General features: G+C 45.7%; 1 protein-coding gene across 1 annotated transcript in view; it reads left to right on the top strand.

The window, feature by feature from the left end:
• Positions 1-19,281, top strand: part of ITGA11 (integrin subunit alpha 11) — a 92,963-nt gene that overhangs the window by 56,723 nt on the left and 16,959 nt on the right. The window contains exons 13-21 of the mRNA XM_081838755.1: positions 286-426; positions 2,275-2,478; positions 4,342-4,472; positions 5,164-5,330; positions 5,935-6,077; positions 6,482-6,592; positions 7,746-7,831; positions 9,163-9,370; positions 16,214-16,312. Of these exons, the coding sequence (XP_081694881.1) occupies positions 286-426; positions 2,275-2,478; positions 4,342-4,472; positions 5,164-5,330; positions 5,935-6,077; positions 6,482-6,592; positions 7,746-7,831; positions 9,163-9,370; positions 16,214-16,312 (1,290 nt within the window). The remainder of the gene's footprint in view (positions 1-285; positions 427-2,274; positions 2,479-4,341; positions 4,473-5,163; positions 5,331-5,934; positions 6,078-6,481; positions 6,593-7,745; positions 7,832-9,162; positions 9,371-16,213; positions 16,313-19,281) is intronic.

Raw genomic sequence — 19,281 nt, 5'->3', positions numbered from 1 at the left:
AAGGAATGAACTCAGGAAGCAGCATCATAGAGACAAGCCATGAGTCTGATCCTTAATCTTCCAGGATCAAAGTTTTGAGTCTGCCTTTCTTTGTTCCCGAGGGAGATGTCTAGACAAGGAGATGATAGATTGCTTCCGTTCTGAAATACCTCTCATTCCAACGGGATCATTTAAGATGCCATTAATTTCTCGGAAGCAAATGGAAATATAAAAACACACAACACTCTAGCACTCGTTCCATGCATGCACACATATGTCGATGTATTCTTCCCCCCCCCCCCCCAGATCGGTGCCTACTATGGAAGTGAAATCAATTCTGTAGATATTAATGGAGATGGCGTCACGGACGTTTTGTTGGTTGGAGCCCCAATGTATTTCAGCGAAGGAAGAGAGAGGGGGAAGGTGTATGTCTACACCCTAAAAGAGGTAATTTACTTGGTCTTGTCCCCTACAAGCACAAAACATTTAAAAAATTGTTTACATTTCCCACCTCTTATAGGGGGAGGGCCATAGAGGCTCAGCAGCTGAATACCTGCTTGGGCTGCAGAAGGTTCCAGGTTCTATCCCTGGTATCTGCAGGTATGCCTTGAAGAGAGCCCTGCTGGAGAGCTGCTGCCAGTCCATGTGGACAGTACTGAGCTAGATGGACTCATTGATCTGACTCAGTATAAGGCAGTTTCCTGTGTTGGTTCTAAAATTAATTGCCAAAATGGGGAAAGGCCGTAGCTCAGTGACAGAATATCTGCTTCGCATGAAAAAGGTCCAAGGTTCGATCCCCGGTACCGTGAGAATGTCAAACTGGACATGACTTTAGTTTCACTTATACAATTAATGTACAATGTAATTTATACAATTGCATAATTAAATTTGGGTTGCCATAGGTTCAATTTCAATGGCAGAAGTGTCTGGGGGGAATTTCCAAAAAGCAGCTTATTTCTCAAAAATAGCTCAACCAATTTGGCCTTTTTCTAAAACAAGCTCAACAACTTAGGGAAATTTCTCTGAAGAAAGCTCAACGATTTGTTTGTGTGTGGCTTTTCACTTCTTGAAATGTGGCAATCCTAATTAACTTTAATGATGTAAATAGCCAATCAGGGAAGCTTGAGCGGAGGGAGAGGAGAAATCAAACACTTTCTCTCCCTGCTGCAGTCCTGACAAAAATTGCCTCTCCAAAGGTCCTGTTTGCATGTCAAGGGAAACTTCCCCTGGCACCAATGAAGGCTTCCCTTCAAAGGCAAATAGTGTTTTTAGAGATAGCAGGGGCAGAAAAGCTTGAGCACCCTCTCTCCACCCTCTCATTCCAAGTCCTGAGGGTGCTTAAGCTTCCCTACATCAAAAACATTTACCGTATTTTTCGCTCCATAAGGCATACCTGACCATAAAGTGCACCTAGTTTTAAGAGGGGGAAATCAAGAAAAAATCACAGCCTGTCCGCTTCTCCCAGAAGCCAAGACAGCCAGTGGGATGGATCCCGCTCGCTGTCCTGGCTTCCTCTTTATGGCAATTCCCCCACCTCCCACAAAAGCCCACAGGAGCCGTGCACTCTTTAAGGAGCACACAGCTCCTGCAGGCTTTTCTACGAGGAGGGAGAAGGGACTGACTGGCCACATCAGTCGCTTCTCCCTCCTGGGCGAAAGCCCGCAAGAGCCATGCGGAGCTTGTGTGTGGCTCTTGGGGGCTTTTCCTGCCTGCCTCCCCCCTGCATTTGCTCCCTAAGACGCACACACATTTCCCCTTACTTTTTAGGAGGGAAAAAGTGTGTCTTATGGTGTGAAAAATACAGTATGTAAAATAGGAACAAAAGAAGAGTCTTCTGGATTGGGCCAATGCCTTGTTTTGTCCAGCATCCTTTTCTCACAGTGGCCAACCAGATGCAAGCAGGACCTGAGAGCAACAGCAATTCTCACCACTTGTGATTCCCAGCATCTGGCATTCAGGGACTCACTGCCTCCAACAGGGGAGGGAAAGCATAGCCGTTGTGGCTACTTCATCCATACAACTAACAGTTTCCCCCTGAATATAAAGCTTACATTGGTAGAATGAGTATTTGGTTTCCTTTCCTCTTTCCATCCCTTATCAAACAACGCCAATTGCTGTTTTGCTCTCTTTTTCTGCCGGCCACCTTTACATATTGCATAACGGTGAATCGTTTTTCTGCCCAGACTGAACTGTCAGATTTCTCTCTCTCCGCAGAGTTGCTTATTTGGGGGCATTTGACAGAAAAAAACACAATGTCTGTGGGCGTGGGTGATATATAAGCTCTTTTCTTCAAAGGATCGATTTGTTTCCAATGGGACTCTGGAAGATTTGCCAGGCTACCAGAACTCCAGGTTTGGCTCCTGCATAGCTGCCGTCTCCGATTTGAATCAGGACTCCTACAACGATGTCGTTGTGGGAGCCCCGCTTGAAGATGAGCATCAGGGAGCAATATATATCTTCCATGGCTACAAGGAAAACCTCGTGCGGCAATATAAGCAGGTAGAGTTCCCATGTAGGGTGAAGGCAAGAAGACATTTCTTTAAAATGACCAAAGAATACATTTTTCTGAGGAAAAATTCCGGATTTTTTTTCTTCCTCTGACCTCAGAAAAAGAAGGCCACTGTACAGAATGTTCTCTGAATATTATCCACCATATTTTTTGTGTGTGGCAGCCACCATTCCTCTGTAGCAGCCAGGCTCATGCAGCCGGGGGGAAGGGCAGCTGGGTACATTTGCCCAGGGCCTCAGAGGGGTAAGATGCTTGGGGTGCCCCACCAGGGACCAGTTGCTTTTTTGTTTGTGTTTATAACTTTATTCTAACAAGACTGCTGCCCCGGGTCTCAGACAAGCTCTGCATGGGCCTAGTGGCAGCCTCTCTCTCCACATAGGTTTATCCAGTGGTGAAGGAAGGCTCTCCGGCACCCGGAGTGGGGTGTTGAGGGGCAGGGCGAACCACCCACAGGGGCGAGGCAAACCGCCCAGTGGCACATGCGCAGCATCAATACGGATGGCACATGTGCGGTGCCAATATAGATGGCACTTGAGCAATGCCCATAATGACAGCGCACGCATGTCCTCAGCCGCCCTACAGTGAGTGTAGCCCTTGGCCGCCTGCCATTTTGTCACATCCCCCCTCAGGGTGACCCCCAGGGTGGACCGCCGCCCCCCCTTTCCTACACCCCTGGGTGTATCTGGCTTCTTCACTATACATCTTTTGGCGAACGCTGAAGAGGTACCTCTTTTTACCCTGGTGTTTACCTGGGATGGGTGTTTTCAGGGTACACGCTATTCTGGTAAGTCAGCTATACAGCTGCAAATATAACATTTTAAGTGTGTTTTAAATGCATCATACAACTGCGACACTAGATGGTGATGGTGAGCTTATGGCAAATTCAAAATATTTTTCAAAACGCTTTAAGAAAAAGCATTTTCACAGTGTGTTTTTTAATGTGTGTCTAGAGTCCACCTTAATCTGTTTTAACTGTTTTTAATTATGAAATTTAAACTGTGAATTGTGACCTCCTGGTGAATAAATTTAATCATCCTCATTCCAATGTGCTAGAATGAAGCTAAGCCTGGGGCCTTGTGGAGGATGCAAAATGGTGGCCACGCTGCCAACATACTTGCTGTTATAGAATCGTAGAATTGTAGGTTTAGGAGGGACTCAAAGGGTCATCTCTCTTGCGTGTACCCAAACAGACAGGAGTGCCAGATAACACTGGTCGTGAAAGTCCTACATTGGCTCCCAATATGTTTCCAAGCACAATTCAAAGTGTTGGTGCTGACCTTTAAAGCCCACCCTGTGGAATGCCCTCCCATCAGATATCAAGGAAATAAGCAACTATCTGACTTTTAGAAGGCAGCACTGTTTAGGGAAGTTTTTAATGTTTGATGTTTTATTCTGTTTTTAATCTGTTGGGAGCCCCCCCCCCATAGTGGCTGGGGAAACCCATCTAGATGGGCGGGGTATAAATAATAAACATGTTGTTGTTGTGCCAGTGTGGTGTGGCAGTGCAGTGTGGCAGCCCTCCTGACAGCAGAGTCGCTGCTGCTTACCTGGATGGTGTGGAGGCAAGGCAGGAAGGCAGCAAAGGTCAGGGCATCAACAGTGTGAGTGTCGGATTGGTCCCTCCTGCATTCCTGTCCACACAGCCCTGACCTCACCTTTGCATCATCCCAGCTAAGCAGCAGTGGCACAACCTCAGCAAGCTGGCAACTCCTACCAATGCTCCTAAGTACCTGTTGTATTCTTTTGGGTTCCCACCCTTGCGAGAGAGAAAATGTGAAAACATGCCATCACTTTTGTACGGCGTCTCTTTGCACCAGGATGCTGAACAGGATTCTCCTCTTGTCATTTTCCAGAGAATTATGGCAGCTGAAATTTCTCCAGGCTTAATGTATTTTGGATGCAGCATCCATGGCAACTTGGACCTGAATGAAGACAGGCTTGTGGACCTCGCCGTTGGCTCACTGGGAAATGCTGTATTATTATGGTTTGTTATGGAGGATTTGTGGCTGGTGGGGCTACTTTTCAGAGCAAGGCTTGTTTGCAGAATCTGACTGCTGGAAGATTTGGGGCAGATAAAAAGCAAGCCCTTTTTCCACACAGTGCATTGTTAACTATGGCACTTGCTTCCACTGGAGGCAGTGCTGGTCACCAACCCTGCCTCATGTTGAGAAAGGGCCAAGGGGGTCTTTCTTCAGAGGGAGGCATTCTGGACAAGGTGGCTAGGAAAGTGCCTGTACCACTGCTGTTTTACCACAGCAGCCAGAAGTTCTATTCAAACTTAGGTAAAAAATTAAAGTTAAATTACTTTACTTGATCTACTCAAATTTAGGTTACTTTAAACCAGGGGTCAGCAAACTTTTTCAGCAGGGGGCCAGTCCACTGTCCCTCAGACCTTGTGGGGGGCCGGAAACATTCTACTCATGTAAAAACACCAGGCAGCCCCTACAAATAACCCAGAAATGATTTTTGAATAAAAGGACACATTCTACTCATGTAAAAACATGCTGATTCCTGGACCATCTGTGGGCTGGATTTAGAAGGTGATTGGGCCAGATCCTGCCCTGTGGCCTTAGTTTGCCTATCTATGCTTTAAACTCTGACCCACACATCTGAATTGGTAATTGAATTTCTGGGTTGGCTCAGGATATCATCAAACTTTTCCTCTTCTCCACAAGGTCCCGCAGTGTGGTACGGATCAATGCCAGCCTCAGGTTTGAGCCATTCAAGATCAACATCTTCAACAAGGACTGCACTCGGAACGGGAAGGACGCCACATGCCTGTCTGCATTTCTTTGCTTCACTGCCATTTTCCTCTCAGCACATTTTCAGACGGCAAGCGTGAGTAAGTGGAGATCCCAGATTTCTTTCTAGATTTGCTCTCCCCCCAAGGTGACTGTGTCCTACCCTCTCCAAAACTACTCTTCAAAGAGATTTGGGGGTGTATCTAAGGCAACTCTAAGTTATACCAGCGTAGAGGTCTGCTTCTTCCGCTGGTGAAATGTTTTGTGCCATTGGAGCCATCTAGCTCAAGAGAATGCATAAGCAAGTTTCTGGTAACTTGGGACTCAGCTACATTAGTCAAAATACAGCATTATAAATGCATTATAACATTGCGACACCAGATGGCGATGTAGAGCTGAAATCACAACTCAGTGATGTTTTCAATTGTGAGCTTTACAACAGTTTTTTGTAGAGTGTTTTTTTATAGCTGTGTAGATCCAGCCTTGGTTGCGCAGTCCATTTCGGCTAGCACAACTGTTGTGTTGGATCCTTCTGTTGCACAACATTAAAACTGCAAGAATATGCGGCTGTCCCTTACAGGGAATCAAACCTGCAACCTTGGCATTATCATCAGCACCACACTCTAACCAACTAAGCTATCTGCTCTCACTATGGTTCTGTAATTCGCTGTGCATGTGCAAATCATTTTGAACCAATCATTTCAGCACTGAATTACAACATCACCATTGACGAGCGACGGTACATCCCACGAGCCCATCTGGATGAAAATGGAGACAGGCTCACCCACAAGACCGTTACATTGTTTGCAGGGCAAGAATGGTGCGATAAGCTGAATTTCCATGTCTTGGTATGTGCTCAGATCTCTAAAAGTTGAATTTCCTTACCAGGAAATGCAGTTTAGTCTTGAGCGGTGCATTCAAAATATCACAGTTCATTAGAGGACCAAGAGATGTTGCCTTATATGCCCAACTTTGTGTAACATCTCTTTGAAAAAAATAAAATAATAATAACCATGCACCAACTACAGAAATGTTTATGAGCCACTGTGCTCACACATACCTGTTTAGGTGAGTTTCCCTGTGAGTTCACCTTGAGACAACATCTACTTGCCACGGGCAACCAGATTACATGTCTTTTTACAACTTTGATGAATAGTTAAGGAGAAACTTTTCCCGTTCAGCTTATGCTTGCTGGGCTCTTGTTGCAAAAGTGAAAACTGAGGGTAATGGTGATTGCTTTCTCCTATCCTAGGACACAGCCGATTATGTGAAGCCAGTGACTTTCTCTGTCGATTATGCCCTGGGTAGCCCTGACAATGGACCGGTGATGGATGGCGGCTGGCCTACCTCGCTAAAAGTTGCTGTGCGTAACTGTCGTTACATTGGAGGGAAGGTGGAGAGGCAGCCTTGGAAACATTGCAGTGTATTTTGTCCATTGATCTGTTTGGGAACTTGCCCCTATAGGCCGTGGCCAAGAAATATTCAGGACAAGAGTTTGGCCTTCCAGGCCAGGAGCCCAAGAGTAAGAGAATTGGGGGGGGGGGACAGGTCACTGAAGTATAGGGGGCAGAGGAATGTGGAAGAGCAGATCAGGAACCAAGGTGTGTTGTTTTTATTACTTTACTTATTACTTATATTCTGCATTTCCTCCAAGGAGCTCGAAGTGGGTGTGCATAGCTCTCTTCCTCCCCCATTTCATCCACACAACAACCCTGTGAGGTGGGTTAGGATGAGAGGCAGTTACTGGTCCACCCAGTGAGTTTCTTGGTCATGTGGGAATTTGAACCCTGGTCTTCCATGTCCTAGTCTGACACTCTAACCACTACACCACACTGGATCCCATGCATATTTACAGCAAAAATGTGGTTTGAAATTTGTATAAATCAAACAGTAATAACTTGCCACGCTGCCTAAACATATGAAAGGAGGGAAAGCCTGTTGTTTATGGAAGTCACTTGGTCCTCATTTTTCAATCCAGACGCTGAGACGTATGAGCTAACTAAATTGCCTCTCTGGGCTTCGCATATTGGTTGGGACAGCCAGAAAGCCAGCAGATGTATTATGTGTGTGGTCAACCTTTCTGCACAGTGTCATGCCTGGCACAACATCAAATGCTACATATTGTTTCTATGTTTTTTAAAAAAGTATTGTATTGTAATTCGGGTTACCCAGAACTGTCCAGAGTACCTAGTTTATAGACATTATCCTTCCATATGCAACCCTCAGAGGCTTGCAGGGTGCTGGTGACCCAGGAGAGGGCCTGCTCTGTGGTGGCCCCCAAGCTGTGGAATGCCCTCCCCACAAAGGTGCATCTGATACCTTCATTATACAGCTTCTGGAGGATGCTGAAGATGCACTTCTTTATCATGGCTTTTGACACTTGAGGATGCACATTTTTAGGACCTACCTCATTTTTTATGATTGTCAGTTGTTTTAAACTGTTTAAATGTTGTTACCTATCCTGGGAGCTTAGGGCGAAGGTTGGGAAATAAATACTTTTCCTTCTTGTTTCATAGGTACCTTTCTGGAATGGATGCAACGAGGATGAGCATTGCATACCTAATTTGGTCCTTGATGCTAAAACTGATATCCCAACTGCCATGTGAGTAGCTCATCTGGAGTGAGAGGGATTTGGGAAATCAGATTGCAGGGTTACCACTCTTAGAACAGGAGTAGGGAACCTTTGATGCTTCAAATGTTGCCAAACTACAACTGCCATCAGCCCCAGCCAGCATGGCCCGTGGCCAGGGAGGATGAGAATTGTAGTTCAGCAACACCAGAAGGCCCGAAGATTTCTGACACTTATCTTATAGGTTATTGAGATGTCATCCTGAATTTGGCCATTTCTTTTCCTCTTGTTTGCAGTACCTTTGGGGACAAAGCAGAGCAGGGGAGTGGGGTTTGGGCTGGGAACCAGATTGGGAACACAGATCGGAAGCACAGCATAGGATTTGGGGGACTCTGCCTACTTTTCTTTCAGAGTACAAGTGGCAACAGCATTATAATTTTATTATTTGTTTGATTTCTGTTCCTCTAGTTGAAATCCATGGGTGGTGTCCAGTATAATTAACCACCATCCCAAAATACTTCACACAAAAACCCCATTTCTTTAAAACTACAGCCTAGAATGGGATGCTTAATTCCCAAAGACCTTGCTAAACAAATACAATCGTACCTTGGATCCCAAACGCCTTGGTACTCATCCGTTTTGGCTCCCGAACACCGCAACCCTGGAGTGTTCCGGTTTGTGAACATTCGTTGGAATCTGGACGTCCGACAGGACTTCTGCAGCTTCCGATTGGCTGCAGGAGCTTCCTGCAGCCAATCAGAAGCCGCGCCTTGGTTTCCGAACATTTTGGAAGTCGAACGGACTTCCGGAACAGATTCCATTCGACTTCCAAGGTACCACTGTAACCATCTTTAAGTGGTGCTGAAGGACAGCAATGAGAGGCACAACTGTATTTCCCCAGGGAGGGAGTTCCAGCCTCTGGCTGCCACCAGTGTGAAGACCGTCTTGTGGAATCCCACCAACTTCCCAGTGCTGGCACTACAAGAAAGCTTTTTTTTAAAAAAATATGTATGATTAATATGTGTAATTTGGCCTTGTCTCTATATTGAGCTTGTGAAAATAAATTGGGAACAGCCTTTCTAGTTTAAGAGACCCCCCCCCCAGGACACTGTCTGATAAGAATGCCATGTAGAATATGAATGCCTTCCTTCCAGGTCCATTGGCTTACATGCTTCACTGTTCAGCCTCTTGCTTTAGCGCTGGGCCCTTGCCTGTTTCTTGTTGGTGCTGCAGTGTGACCAAGGCACTTTGGGCATTGACAGGCTGCCCCCTGGGAGACTGTGGGGAGTCTCCTTCATGCACAGTTGCAGGGAGGGTGGACGCTTCTTCTTGGGCTGCTGCTTTAATGTTTGCTCTTTTCATAGGGAGTATTGCAGACGCGTCCTGAGAAAGTCGCATTCGGATTGCTCCGCCTACACGCTGTCTTTTGACACCTCCATTTTTGTCATAGAAAGTGCCAGGAGGAGGGTGGCAGTGGAAGCTACGCTGGAGAACAGAGGAGAAAATGCATATAACACCGTTCTAAACATTTCGTTCTCGAGGAACCTGAAATTTGCCAGCTTGATCCAGAAGGTAAGGAGTCTCTGAATGGAAGGGAGGAGAAAACACAAAGAGAAATACACAAGTAGCCAACAGTTGCAGGAAGGAGGTCATGCACACCAAAGCTCAGGCTTGCAAAAGAGGTTAAAAATAATATTAAAATGTTCCTTTGGCTATGTTCAAAGCAAGAGGAAGGACAAGCAAGTGGTAGCTTCTCTGCTCTCTATTGGCTCCTCGTCCAGTTCTTTCCTGGGCCTGCTGTTGTTCAACACCTTTATAAACAAATTGCATGAAGGAATTGAGGGGCTGTTCATCCAATTTGCAGAAGACACCAAACTGGAAGGAAAAGCTAATGTAGAGGTTGGATGGCCATCCATCAGAGATTCTTTAGCTGTAATTCCTGCATTGCAAGGGGTTGCAACCCTTCCAATTTTATGTTTCTATGATTCTGTTATTCCCCTACAAGGAAAGGTTGCAGTTTTTGGGACTTTTTAATTTAGAAATAGGCCTTCTTCAAGCAGTGCATATTTAAGCTATGGAACTCACGTCCACAGGAAGTTGGTGCTAGCCACCAACTTGGATACCTTTAAAAGAGGATTAGACAAACTCGTGGAGAATACAAGCTATCAATAGCTTCTAGCCAGGATGGCTCTGCTCTGCCTCCACAGCTGGAGGCAGTAATGCTTTTGAATACCAGTTGCTGGAAACCACAGGAGGGGAGAGGGCTTTTATGCCCAGGTCCTGCTTGCTGGTGTCCCATAATCAGCATCTGGTTGGCCACTGTGAGAATGGGATGCTGGACCAGCTCGGCCATTGGCCTGATCCAGTAGGCTCTTCTTAATGGTCTTATGAGCTTTCGCATCACAGGAAGTAAGGACCAAATGGGATGGGATGTTGACTGCAACTGTGCATTTTCCATGCCCCCGCCACCCACATGCTAACTTTTCATAAAAGAAAAATTGCAAACTGATGCAGAAGTAGGGGAAATTGAATTTAGCCTGGGGGGGGGGGAATGAAAAAGCAACCTTGCCAAAGTCATCCATCCTCATTCCAGACACATGTTTTAACCGCGTACCCACTTCTGGCATTCCAGGGCAGGAGAAAGGTGGAGGAGTTTCAGGGGAAAGATGGTGGGTGGGAAAAGTTTGGAGCATCCCTGCTGCTTCTGCCGTGCAAGTCTTCCTCTTCCAGAGTCACTCCATCTAGAAGAAACAGCCATCAGGCTTTCATTAAATGCATTTCCTTGTAAAACACAGTCCCACCATCAGAATCTAAAGCATCTGTAATGCATCAGCCAGCCTGTCCTCAGCTTTCCATGTGGCACTGTTCTCCTAGCAGAATCCTTTGACCTGTCTTATTCCTGAAGCCTTTGACCATGGCTTCCTTGGCCAGTTATCCCCTGTTCAGGAAGCTGAGGTGGTCTTGGGCAGGTGTTGAGGCTGCACACAGCCCCCCAGATTGGGCCAACCTGATCCACCCTGTCTCCAACCCCAAATCAATTCAGGGGCAGGACTAATGCTTTGCTAGGGTTTTTAAAACCCTGATTGAGCATACAGTCAGGTGAGGGAACAGGGAAGAAGGAGGTGATGTGCCTCCTTTGCATCCCAAACAAGAGCAAGAAGGTTTGGTCCTGCTGTGATCAGGGCTCTCTTTGTGAGTGCCTTCCATGGGAGGAGATTCCCATGATAAAAATCATATTTGAGTCTTGTATTGGGGAGAGAAATAGCTCTAGGGCAACAAGATGATTGACCTTCACCAGTGTTGCCTTGCTGCTAGGCAGCAGAGCCCAGTGAAGACCCCCAAGGTGAGGGAGTGGGGCAGAGCAACTGCAACTCACGCAGCACATGATGGAAACACCTCTTGATATCCCACTTGCTGGAAATCACAGGATGGCCTGTTGCGCCCAAATCCTGCTTGCTGACTTCCCACAAGTGTGTGTAAGAACAGGATGCTAGACTAGATGGGCCATTGGCATGGTCCAGCAGCTTCTTCTTACATTCTCATGGCAGTTCCCAGGAAACTGTTCCTGCTGAGGTCCTCTGAGGTCAGGGAATGGGGCTCAACAGCTAGTGTTCACTTAGCTCATGATGGAGGAACAGCCTTCGCTGAGTAGCGGCTGCTGGGAGCAAATGAGGAGATGCCCAACAGGCCTGTGCATCTAGCAGTTGTCCGATATTAGTGAGCCCTTGATCTGATCCGGCATAGGCAGTGATGCATTTCTCCTTATTCTTTTGAGCAACAAAGTGATGTCTTTCATCAGGAAAACTGCTTCAATAGAGACACTGAGGTCCCTTGAGGATGGATGGATGGATGGATGGATTTAAACCCAAACTCTTATTTTTTATGAAAGAGTTCATCAGAGTGCTTCCAAGTCCATGTCATCCTCTTCAATCCTTTAAGGTTTTTTTCTCTCTCTGCCCTCCACAATTGTTTTTTCCCCCTTAAGAAGACTGACAGGCTGCAAAAGTATTTCCTGTGCCTTCTGAGTCAATGAGATCTTTGCTTGCAGGTGCTTTCATTGCGCAATACGGGACGAATAAAAAGCACAGCAGACCTCTGACCACTTTGTCGACTTCTCATGTTTGAGAGTAGTGTGGCTGCCCCCAACTCCAGCTGTTTGTGTTATTTAAATGCACAGCTCAGATGGTGTGTGTGTGTGTGTGTGTGTGTGTGTGTGTGTGTGTGTGTATCCTCATACCCAACCAGCAGAGATGACTTTCTCTGCTCTGCATGGTAGAAATAATATTTATACGTGCACACACCCCCCTCCACCCTTTCAGGTTTTCTTGTTTCCACACGTTGCTGCGCATGGAAAAGCTGGTAATCTAGTTGCCCAGAAGCAATTGCTACTTGCCCCAGGAGGGTGTTTTAACTTCAATATAGTGCAATGATTAACGACTTTGTCCATTTTCCTGGTGGTTTTCAAAAGCATCTCCCTCCTCCTTTTGCTTTTGCACTTGCCTTGATGGCCAAGTTTCAGTCAGAGGTGATTTTTTTTTTGCACTGAGTTATTGCTTCTCTGGAAACAAGGGGCTTAGAACAGAGAATGAGCTATAGTTTTTGTGCACTGGGCTATGGATGATGCCACGGCAATTGCTGATCTCGGGAGGGAAGATGGAAGGAGGCTTGGGGGGCTTGCCAAGCATCTGCTCAGCACTTGGGGGACATCATATAGGACTCCGCTGACAGCCAGCCCTCGAAGCCAGCCAGCGTCTGGGAATGCTTTATTGAAAAAATGTTTCTGATTTATATTTTTCATATGGCTGTGTCCACGTCAGCTCCTTTGTCATCCTGATTGTTGCTTGCCTGGGCTGTGAATAAAGCAGCTTTTCTATCACTGCCTTGGCCCTCTAGGGTTTGCCATTTTTACAGTGGTGCTGTAACCATGGACATTGCCTCTGCTGAGAGCAGCAAAAGCAGTGAGGAGCCATGACAGTGGCTCATCTCATTTCAAGTAGAGAGGAGCGAATCTGTCCATTTTGGTTTCTCGCGGTTTCTCATATTTTTCCAGTACAGTGGTACCTTGGGTTACAAACGCTTCGGGTTACAGACTCTGCTAATCCGGAAGTAGTACCTCAGGTTAAGAACTTTACCTCAGGATGAGAACAGAAATCACGTGGTGGCAGCGGGAGGCCCCATTAGCTAAAGTGGTACCTCAGGTTAAGAACAGTTTCAGGTTAAGAACGGACCTCCGGAATGAATTCTTAACCAGAGGTACCACTGTATTCAGTTCAGTTCTCCATTCACCTCAGTGTCAGCTGCAATCCCAGTGAAGCACCCTGCTACTGCATCTCTCAGCCTCGCCTTTGCAACACCTTCTTTCTGTTACCTGTTTTACAACTAGGATAGAACACCATTGCTCTGCCTCCATGCATGAGGCCAGCAGCTTTCTCTCTGTTTTCTCATTTTTCCATCTTCACCCATTTGTGAAAATTTGCACTGAGTTTTGCCTAATATGCACACCTTGGGAAGCAATTTCCCCTAAATGTTCTATAGCTCTGCATGCTGTTTTCACAAAGGTGTGCCTTTTTGTGTATTTCTCTTGGCTGGAGAGCTCCATTGCGTCATTTGGAGACCTGCAAGGTCCAAAGGATGGCTGCATTTTGGTTCACTTAATGGTTCAAGAAGCGTGAATGAGCTGTCGCTGACTCCTCTCCCTGCTCCACTGGAATGCCCCCCCCCCCATTTTTGGCTTGTGATGCTACCACTGCAACATCACAGGCTGTGATACTGAAGCAGTCATAGCAGTCATTATGCTGAGCCTAAATGTAGATTCATTGATGTGGTATTTGATGATCCCCGTAACTAGCCACAATGGCCCAGAATGGAGCCTCCATCTATGGAAGCAGTATTCCTCTGAATTCCAGTTTGCTGAGAGGCAAGGGCTGATGGATGTCACCTTTATGTCCTTTTCAAGGCCTTCCCAAAGACATCTGATTGGCTGCTGATAGAAATACAGTGCTGGGCTAAGCGGTTGTGCTTGGCAGAGGGCAGAGGGCCTTCTCTGTAGTGGCACCCACCCTGTGGAATGCCCTCCCATCAGATGTTAAGGAGATGAGTAATTATATAGCACTTAGGAAAGACCTGAAGGCAGCCCTGTATAGGAAAACTTTTTAAGGTTTAATGTTCTACTGTGTTTTTATACATGCTGGAAGTCACCCAGAGTGGCTGGTGCAACCCAGTCATTTACGGGGTGCAAATAAATCATCATCATTATCATCAGCAGTGCTTTTTTCTGGGGGGACGCATTCCCCTAAACACTTTGTGAATCTAAGTTTGGCCTTATTGTGGCAATATTTCAATATGAGTCAGAAAATGAGAGTACCCCTAAGCATATATTTTTTAGAAAAAAGCACTGATCATCATCATAATCCATCAGGAAATTACATTCAGAGGAGCTTCGTACATTAGGCCAAATTAGCCACTGCCCCACCATTCTGCTTTCCTATTCACAACCAGCCACAGGATGCCCCATCTGTCATTGGCTCTGGCGCCACCTACTGTTGACCTCCCTGCCTTCTACCCCACCAGTCCCAACAAGCCAGCCACAGCGGGTTGTATTTCTTTTCATAGGAATGCCTCCCAATTGTGACGACTTCCTAGCTGGTCCTCTGAAACGTCCTCTTCCCAATGTTGCTGTCTAGACTTACAGTAAATGGTGAAGTGTTGACAGTGTGTGTAAGCACTTTGCTGCGAGCTTTGGACAAGCCATGCTCTCTCTCCCTCTTTATTAGTAAATATGCTGAGCTTGCTCTAGCCACCAAGCATCAAGTGTCTTCCTTGTGTTGATTTAAAAGGCTCTGCCAGTGGAAAATTGCAGGAAAGATTAACCACAAAATAGGAAAAGTGCAAAAAGCTTCTCTCTTTTTACTGATGAATTACTCCAAACTTAACCAAGGGACAACATGAACAGACGAAACCAGAACAAACACAGGGGCAGCAAATAAAGGAAATGTTTTGTCGACTTATAAAAACAGATTTGACACTCCCAGCTATTCCATACAGTGGTACCTCGGCTTACAGACGCTTCAGGTTACAGACTCAGCTAACCCAGAAATAGTACCTCGGGTTAAGAACTTTACTTCAGGATGAGAACAGAAATCGTGTGGCTGCGGCGCAGTGGCAGCGGGAGGCCCCATTAACTAAAGTGGTACTTCAGGTTAAGAAAAGTTTCAGGTTAAGAACGGACCTCCAGAACGAATTAAGTTTTTAATCCGAGGTGCCACTGTATTATGAAAGGAATCTCCTGTAAGAAGGGGGAGGTTCTGAGTTTGAATTCAGAAGCAGAGAGTGTGTTCTTTCCTCCATGTCAAAATGCTTTTGCAAATCACCTTTCACGTAGGGACAAATACATCAGCCCCAACTGGTTTATTACACTGGAACTTTGTTAATTTTTAGATTCCCTCACAAAGCAGTGGTCACATCCACTCCACATATTTAAATAACATTTAAAGCACATGGCTTCCCTGGGAACAGTAATTAAGCCCTCAGAGGGCTACAGTTCTCAGCACCCTTAACAAATTTACAATTCCCAGGATTCTTTAGGGGATGCTGTGCTTTATTTTGATAAGAATTTTTATTAGCTTTCAATTACAACAATCCAATAATAGCCTCATTATAACAATGCCCAATTACAATACAATTAATAATACCAATCATTGAGATGCCAAATGATACAATTTAGGTGGCCCCCCACATGCTGGAATTGATGGTTTAATGATTTACTTTGTTTCTGTGTTCCAAAATCTTATAAATTCCAATTACGCTCCAGTCCAAATACGTCCTTTATATCGCAACTGCTGTTTTAGCGACTTCCATTCATATTGACACTTTGATTTCTACGCCTACAGATGAAGCATTTAAACTTTTTCCTTCCTGTGTGTGACAATTATTCTGTCTATAGTGTTTCTTCCTGTCCTTGTAATATATTTTGTCGATCTTTTGTCAGTTGTTGCTGTTCTCCAGCCTGCCTTGGGTGGAGTTAGTGTCCCATTGTTGTTTCAGAAGATAGAGGATGCTGTGTGCTTTCAGTGGACTGTGCCAGTATGATCAAAGTAACTTGCAATCACTAGACTCCTCTTTTAGGACATGCCAGTATGACCAATAGTAAAGGTCATTCCCTACAAAGCACTGTTTCTCATGCCAACCTGCCTGCATGCCTTCTGATAAGACAGCACCCAGCAGGTTTCCAGAACTGTCCTTCCAAGGCATAAGAGAGGGGAAATATCACGTCCTAAAGAAGCAGAGTAGTTTCATTAAATGCAAGGTAGAGTGGTATACCAGGCAATGAGACTGCATTTCAAAATGCTTTGGGGGACCTCTTTGCAATCTAGTTCCCATGCAAAGCTAGTGTCAATTCTTTCCCTTCTGTTTCAGGATGACCTGGACATTAATATTGAGTGCGTGTCTGAAGAGAAGCATCCGAACCGGAGGGTTTGCAATGTCAGCTATCCATTCTTCCGAGCCAAAGCAAAGGTAAGAGGCTCTGAGGCACCTGCGCACAAAACAAGCACCAGCTAAAATAGGGGAAAGGAGGCAGCCAAGGCAAACTTGAGCTCACAGCTCGCTTTTGGGGACATCCTCAAGGTGAGGCAAAAACCATAGAGCTTTCTCTAAACAGGAGCTGTTGACCAGCCTCTCAACCACCTCTTTCTTAGAGAGCTGCTGTAAGATCCAAGCTAGTCTAAGGCAAGTTTGCCTTCCAATGAGTAGGGCAGCAGCAATTCCCAACACTGGGAAAGTAACCCCCTAAATTAAACGAAAAGCTTCAGTGATGCATGCAGGTCATCCCAGGGTCAATCTCTGGCAGCAACTCCAGGTAGGGCTAGGAAAGACTTCCTGCCAGAAATCCTGGACAGCTGCTTCCAGCCAGTGTAGACAATGTTGAGCAAGATGGACCAATGGGTCTGACTCAGAACAAGGCAGCTTCTTGTGTTCCACCTGCATTGAACATCAAAAGAGCTCTCCACTCTACAAAACTGGAGGGTGGGAGCTGGTGAAATACTTGTCAACTACTGTATCCATACCTGTTTCTGAGACCGTGAGACTCACTGGCATCACTGATGATGCCCTTGTTAGGTTCTGAATCTCTGTTCTTCCACAGGACGCCTGTACACACATCAGGCTCCCAGATCTTCCACAGCTGGTCCCACAAGTCTCTTCATCATGGTCCTCTGACAATGCACCCTTTTCTCTGCTGGTAACCCTAAGCCAGAAATCTGATAGCTCTGTCTCCGTGGAATCATTGTATATTAATCTGCAGATATACCACATTCTGTATTGCAGGGTCCCTTTATGATAGTCACAGCTATGCCTCTTCTTCTAAGATTATACAATAATCTCATAATTATACAATAATAATAAGGGATGCATTGTAATGATTGGTGCAGATCTCCATGAATTGCCTTTCAGCTAGAACTATGTTCTTTGCACATGAATTGGAGTGTTCATTTCAGAGTGACTTTAAGTCGTGTTTTCTTTGAAGTTCCACTGCATATAACAGAACTTGCACCCCATTCTCTTGAAACCCAAACACCTTGTGTTTTCATTGTTCCTATACAGCTCTGATGTGTTAGAGCTTGGTCCTGATAACGCCAAAGTTGCAGGTTCGGTCCTCGTAATGGACAGCTGCATATTCCTGCATTGCAGGGGGTTAGACTAGATGATACTCAGGGTCCCTTCTAACTCTACGATTCTATGATTATTTTTTCATTATTTATGAAATTTCTATTATCACTCTTCATCTGAGGATCACAAGGCAGTTTCCAATATAAAATGCTTATATTTGGAGCATAAAGGTAAAGGGACCCCTGACCGTTAGGTCCAGTTGTGGCTGACTCTGGGGTTGCGACATTCATCTCGCTTTCTTGGCTGAGGGAGCAGACGTTTGTCTGCAGACAGTTTTTCCAGGTCATGTGGCCAGCATGACAAAGCCGCTTCTGGCGAACCAGAGCAGTGCACAGAAACGCCGTTTACCTTCCCGCTAGAGCAGTGCCTATTTATCTACTTGCACTTTGACGTGCTTTTGAACTGCTAGGTGGGCAGGAGCAGGGACTGAGCAATGGGAGCTCACCCCATTGTGGGGATTCGAACCACCGACCTTCTAATCGGCAAGCCCTAGGCTCTGTGGTTTAACCCACAGCACCACCCGCATCCCATTTGGAGCATAGAGGGGCTAAAAAGCTCCTCTTCTCTGCTGTTGGGGTGCCTCTGAGATGCTGAAGAGAGGGACCCTGCTGCAGAAATAGCAGCGGGTCTTCGACCCCCCACAACCCTGGAGCAGTATGCTACTGACCATATTATAAAATAGTATAGCCATTTGGGATGCTGGGGTACACAACCTTCAAGGGTGGGAGGTTAGCCCTCTCCAGAATTTAATGGAGCGATGTTGCTCTAAGTAGATTCATCATCCACCCTAATCCCAGTTGCTTTCCCAGCTCAGTTTGAGACGTTAAGGACTCCACACACACACAAATAATTGGAATATTTGCTTTTTCAAGGCTGCAGAGCTCCGCCGGGAAGCCAAGTTAGGAAGCAACCAGTGAGCAAAGAAATTTCAGCTGCTTATAGATGGCCCAGAATCCTCAGAGGCCTTTGTTTGGGTAGTCAAAAACCAGAAGGCTGATTCCAAAAACGTTTGCTCTAATCCTCTGGAGCACTTTGACAGTGGCTTTTGGGTAATTTAGCCCCCAAATTCCTTTGCTGCTGTATGAGTCACCTTTTTTTCCTGTTTTGCAACCACTGGGTTTGGGGATTATATTAGACTCAGATTTCTCCTGTTTTCAGCAGGGGCACTTTCAGCCCCATGTTAGATTCTTGGAGCTGTTGTGGGTTCAGACCATCTTCTTACGTATTCGATGAAGGATGTTGGGGGAGACACAAGTGTTCAAAGATTCCACGCTTTATAGTTCTTGGTAGCCATGACTGATGGATTCCTTCTTACCTTTTATGGCTTGTTTATGCCAAGGAATAGTTCATTTCAGTTAAAGCTTCTGGCCAAATCCAGATGCGACTGCAGTATGGAATGAGAATAGAATCATAGAATTGCAGAGTTGTCAGAAGGGACCCAAAGGGTCCTCTAGTCCAACCCCCGGCAATTCAGGAATCACAGCTAAAGAATTCCTGACAGATGGCCATCCAACCTTTCTTTAAAAACCTACAATATAGAAGAGTCCACCACCTTCCCCCACAGAAAGAGGGGGAAGGGAGTCGGAGTTAAAACTATGATTGAATAATTGTTGTAAATGAAATAACTGTAAATGAGATTTGCATAAATGAAAATTATAAATAAATACTTTTTTTAAAAGGAAGAAGAGTCCACCACCTTTTAAGGTAGTCCAGCTCACTGTTGAATAGTTGTTACTGTCGGAAAGTTCTTCCTACTGTTCTGTCAGAATCGCCTTTCTTGTCATTTGAATCCATTGTTTGGGGCCTCCCCTCTGGAG

The sequence above is a fragment of the Podarcis erhardii genome (assembly GCF_964252035.2).
Source record: "Podarcis erhardii genome assembly, chromosome: 14".
NCBI classification, from domain to species: domain Eukaryota; kingdom Metazoa; phylum Chordata; class Lepidosauria; order Squamata; family Lacertidae; genus Podarcis; species Podarcis erhardii.
This window is presented reverse-complemented; position numbering and strand designations above follow the sequence as displayed.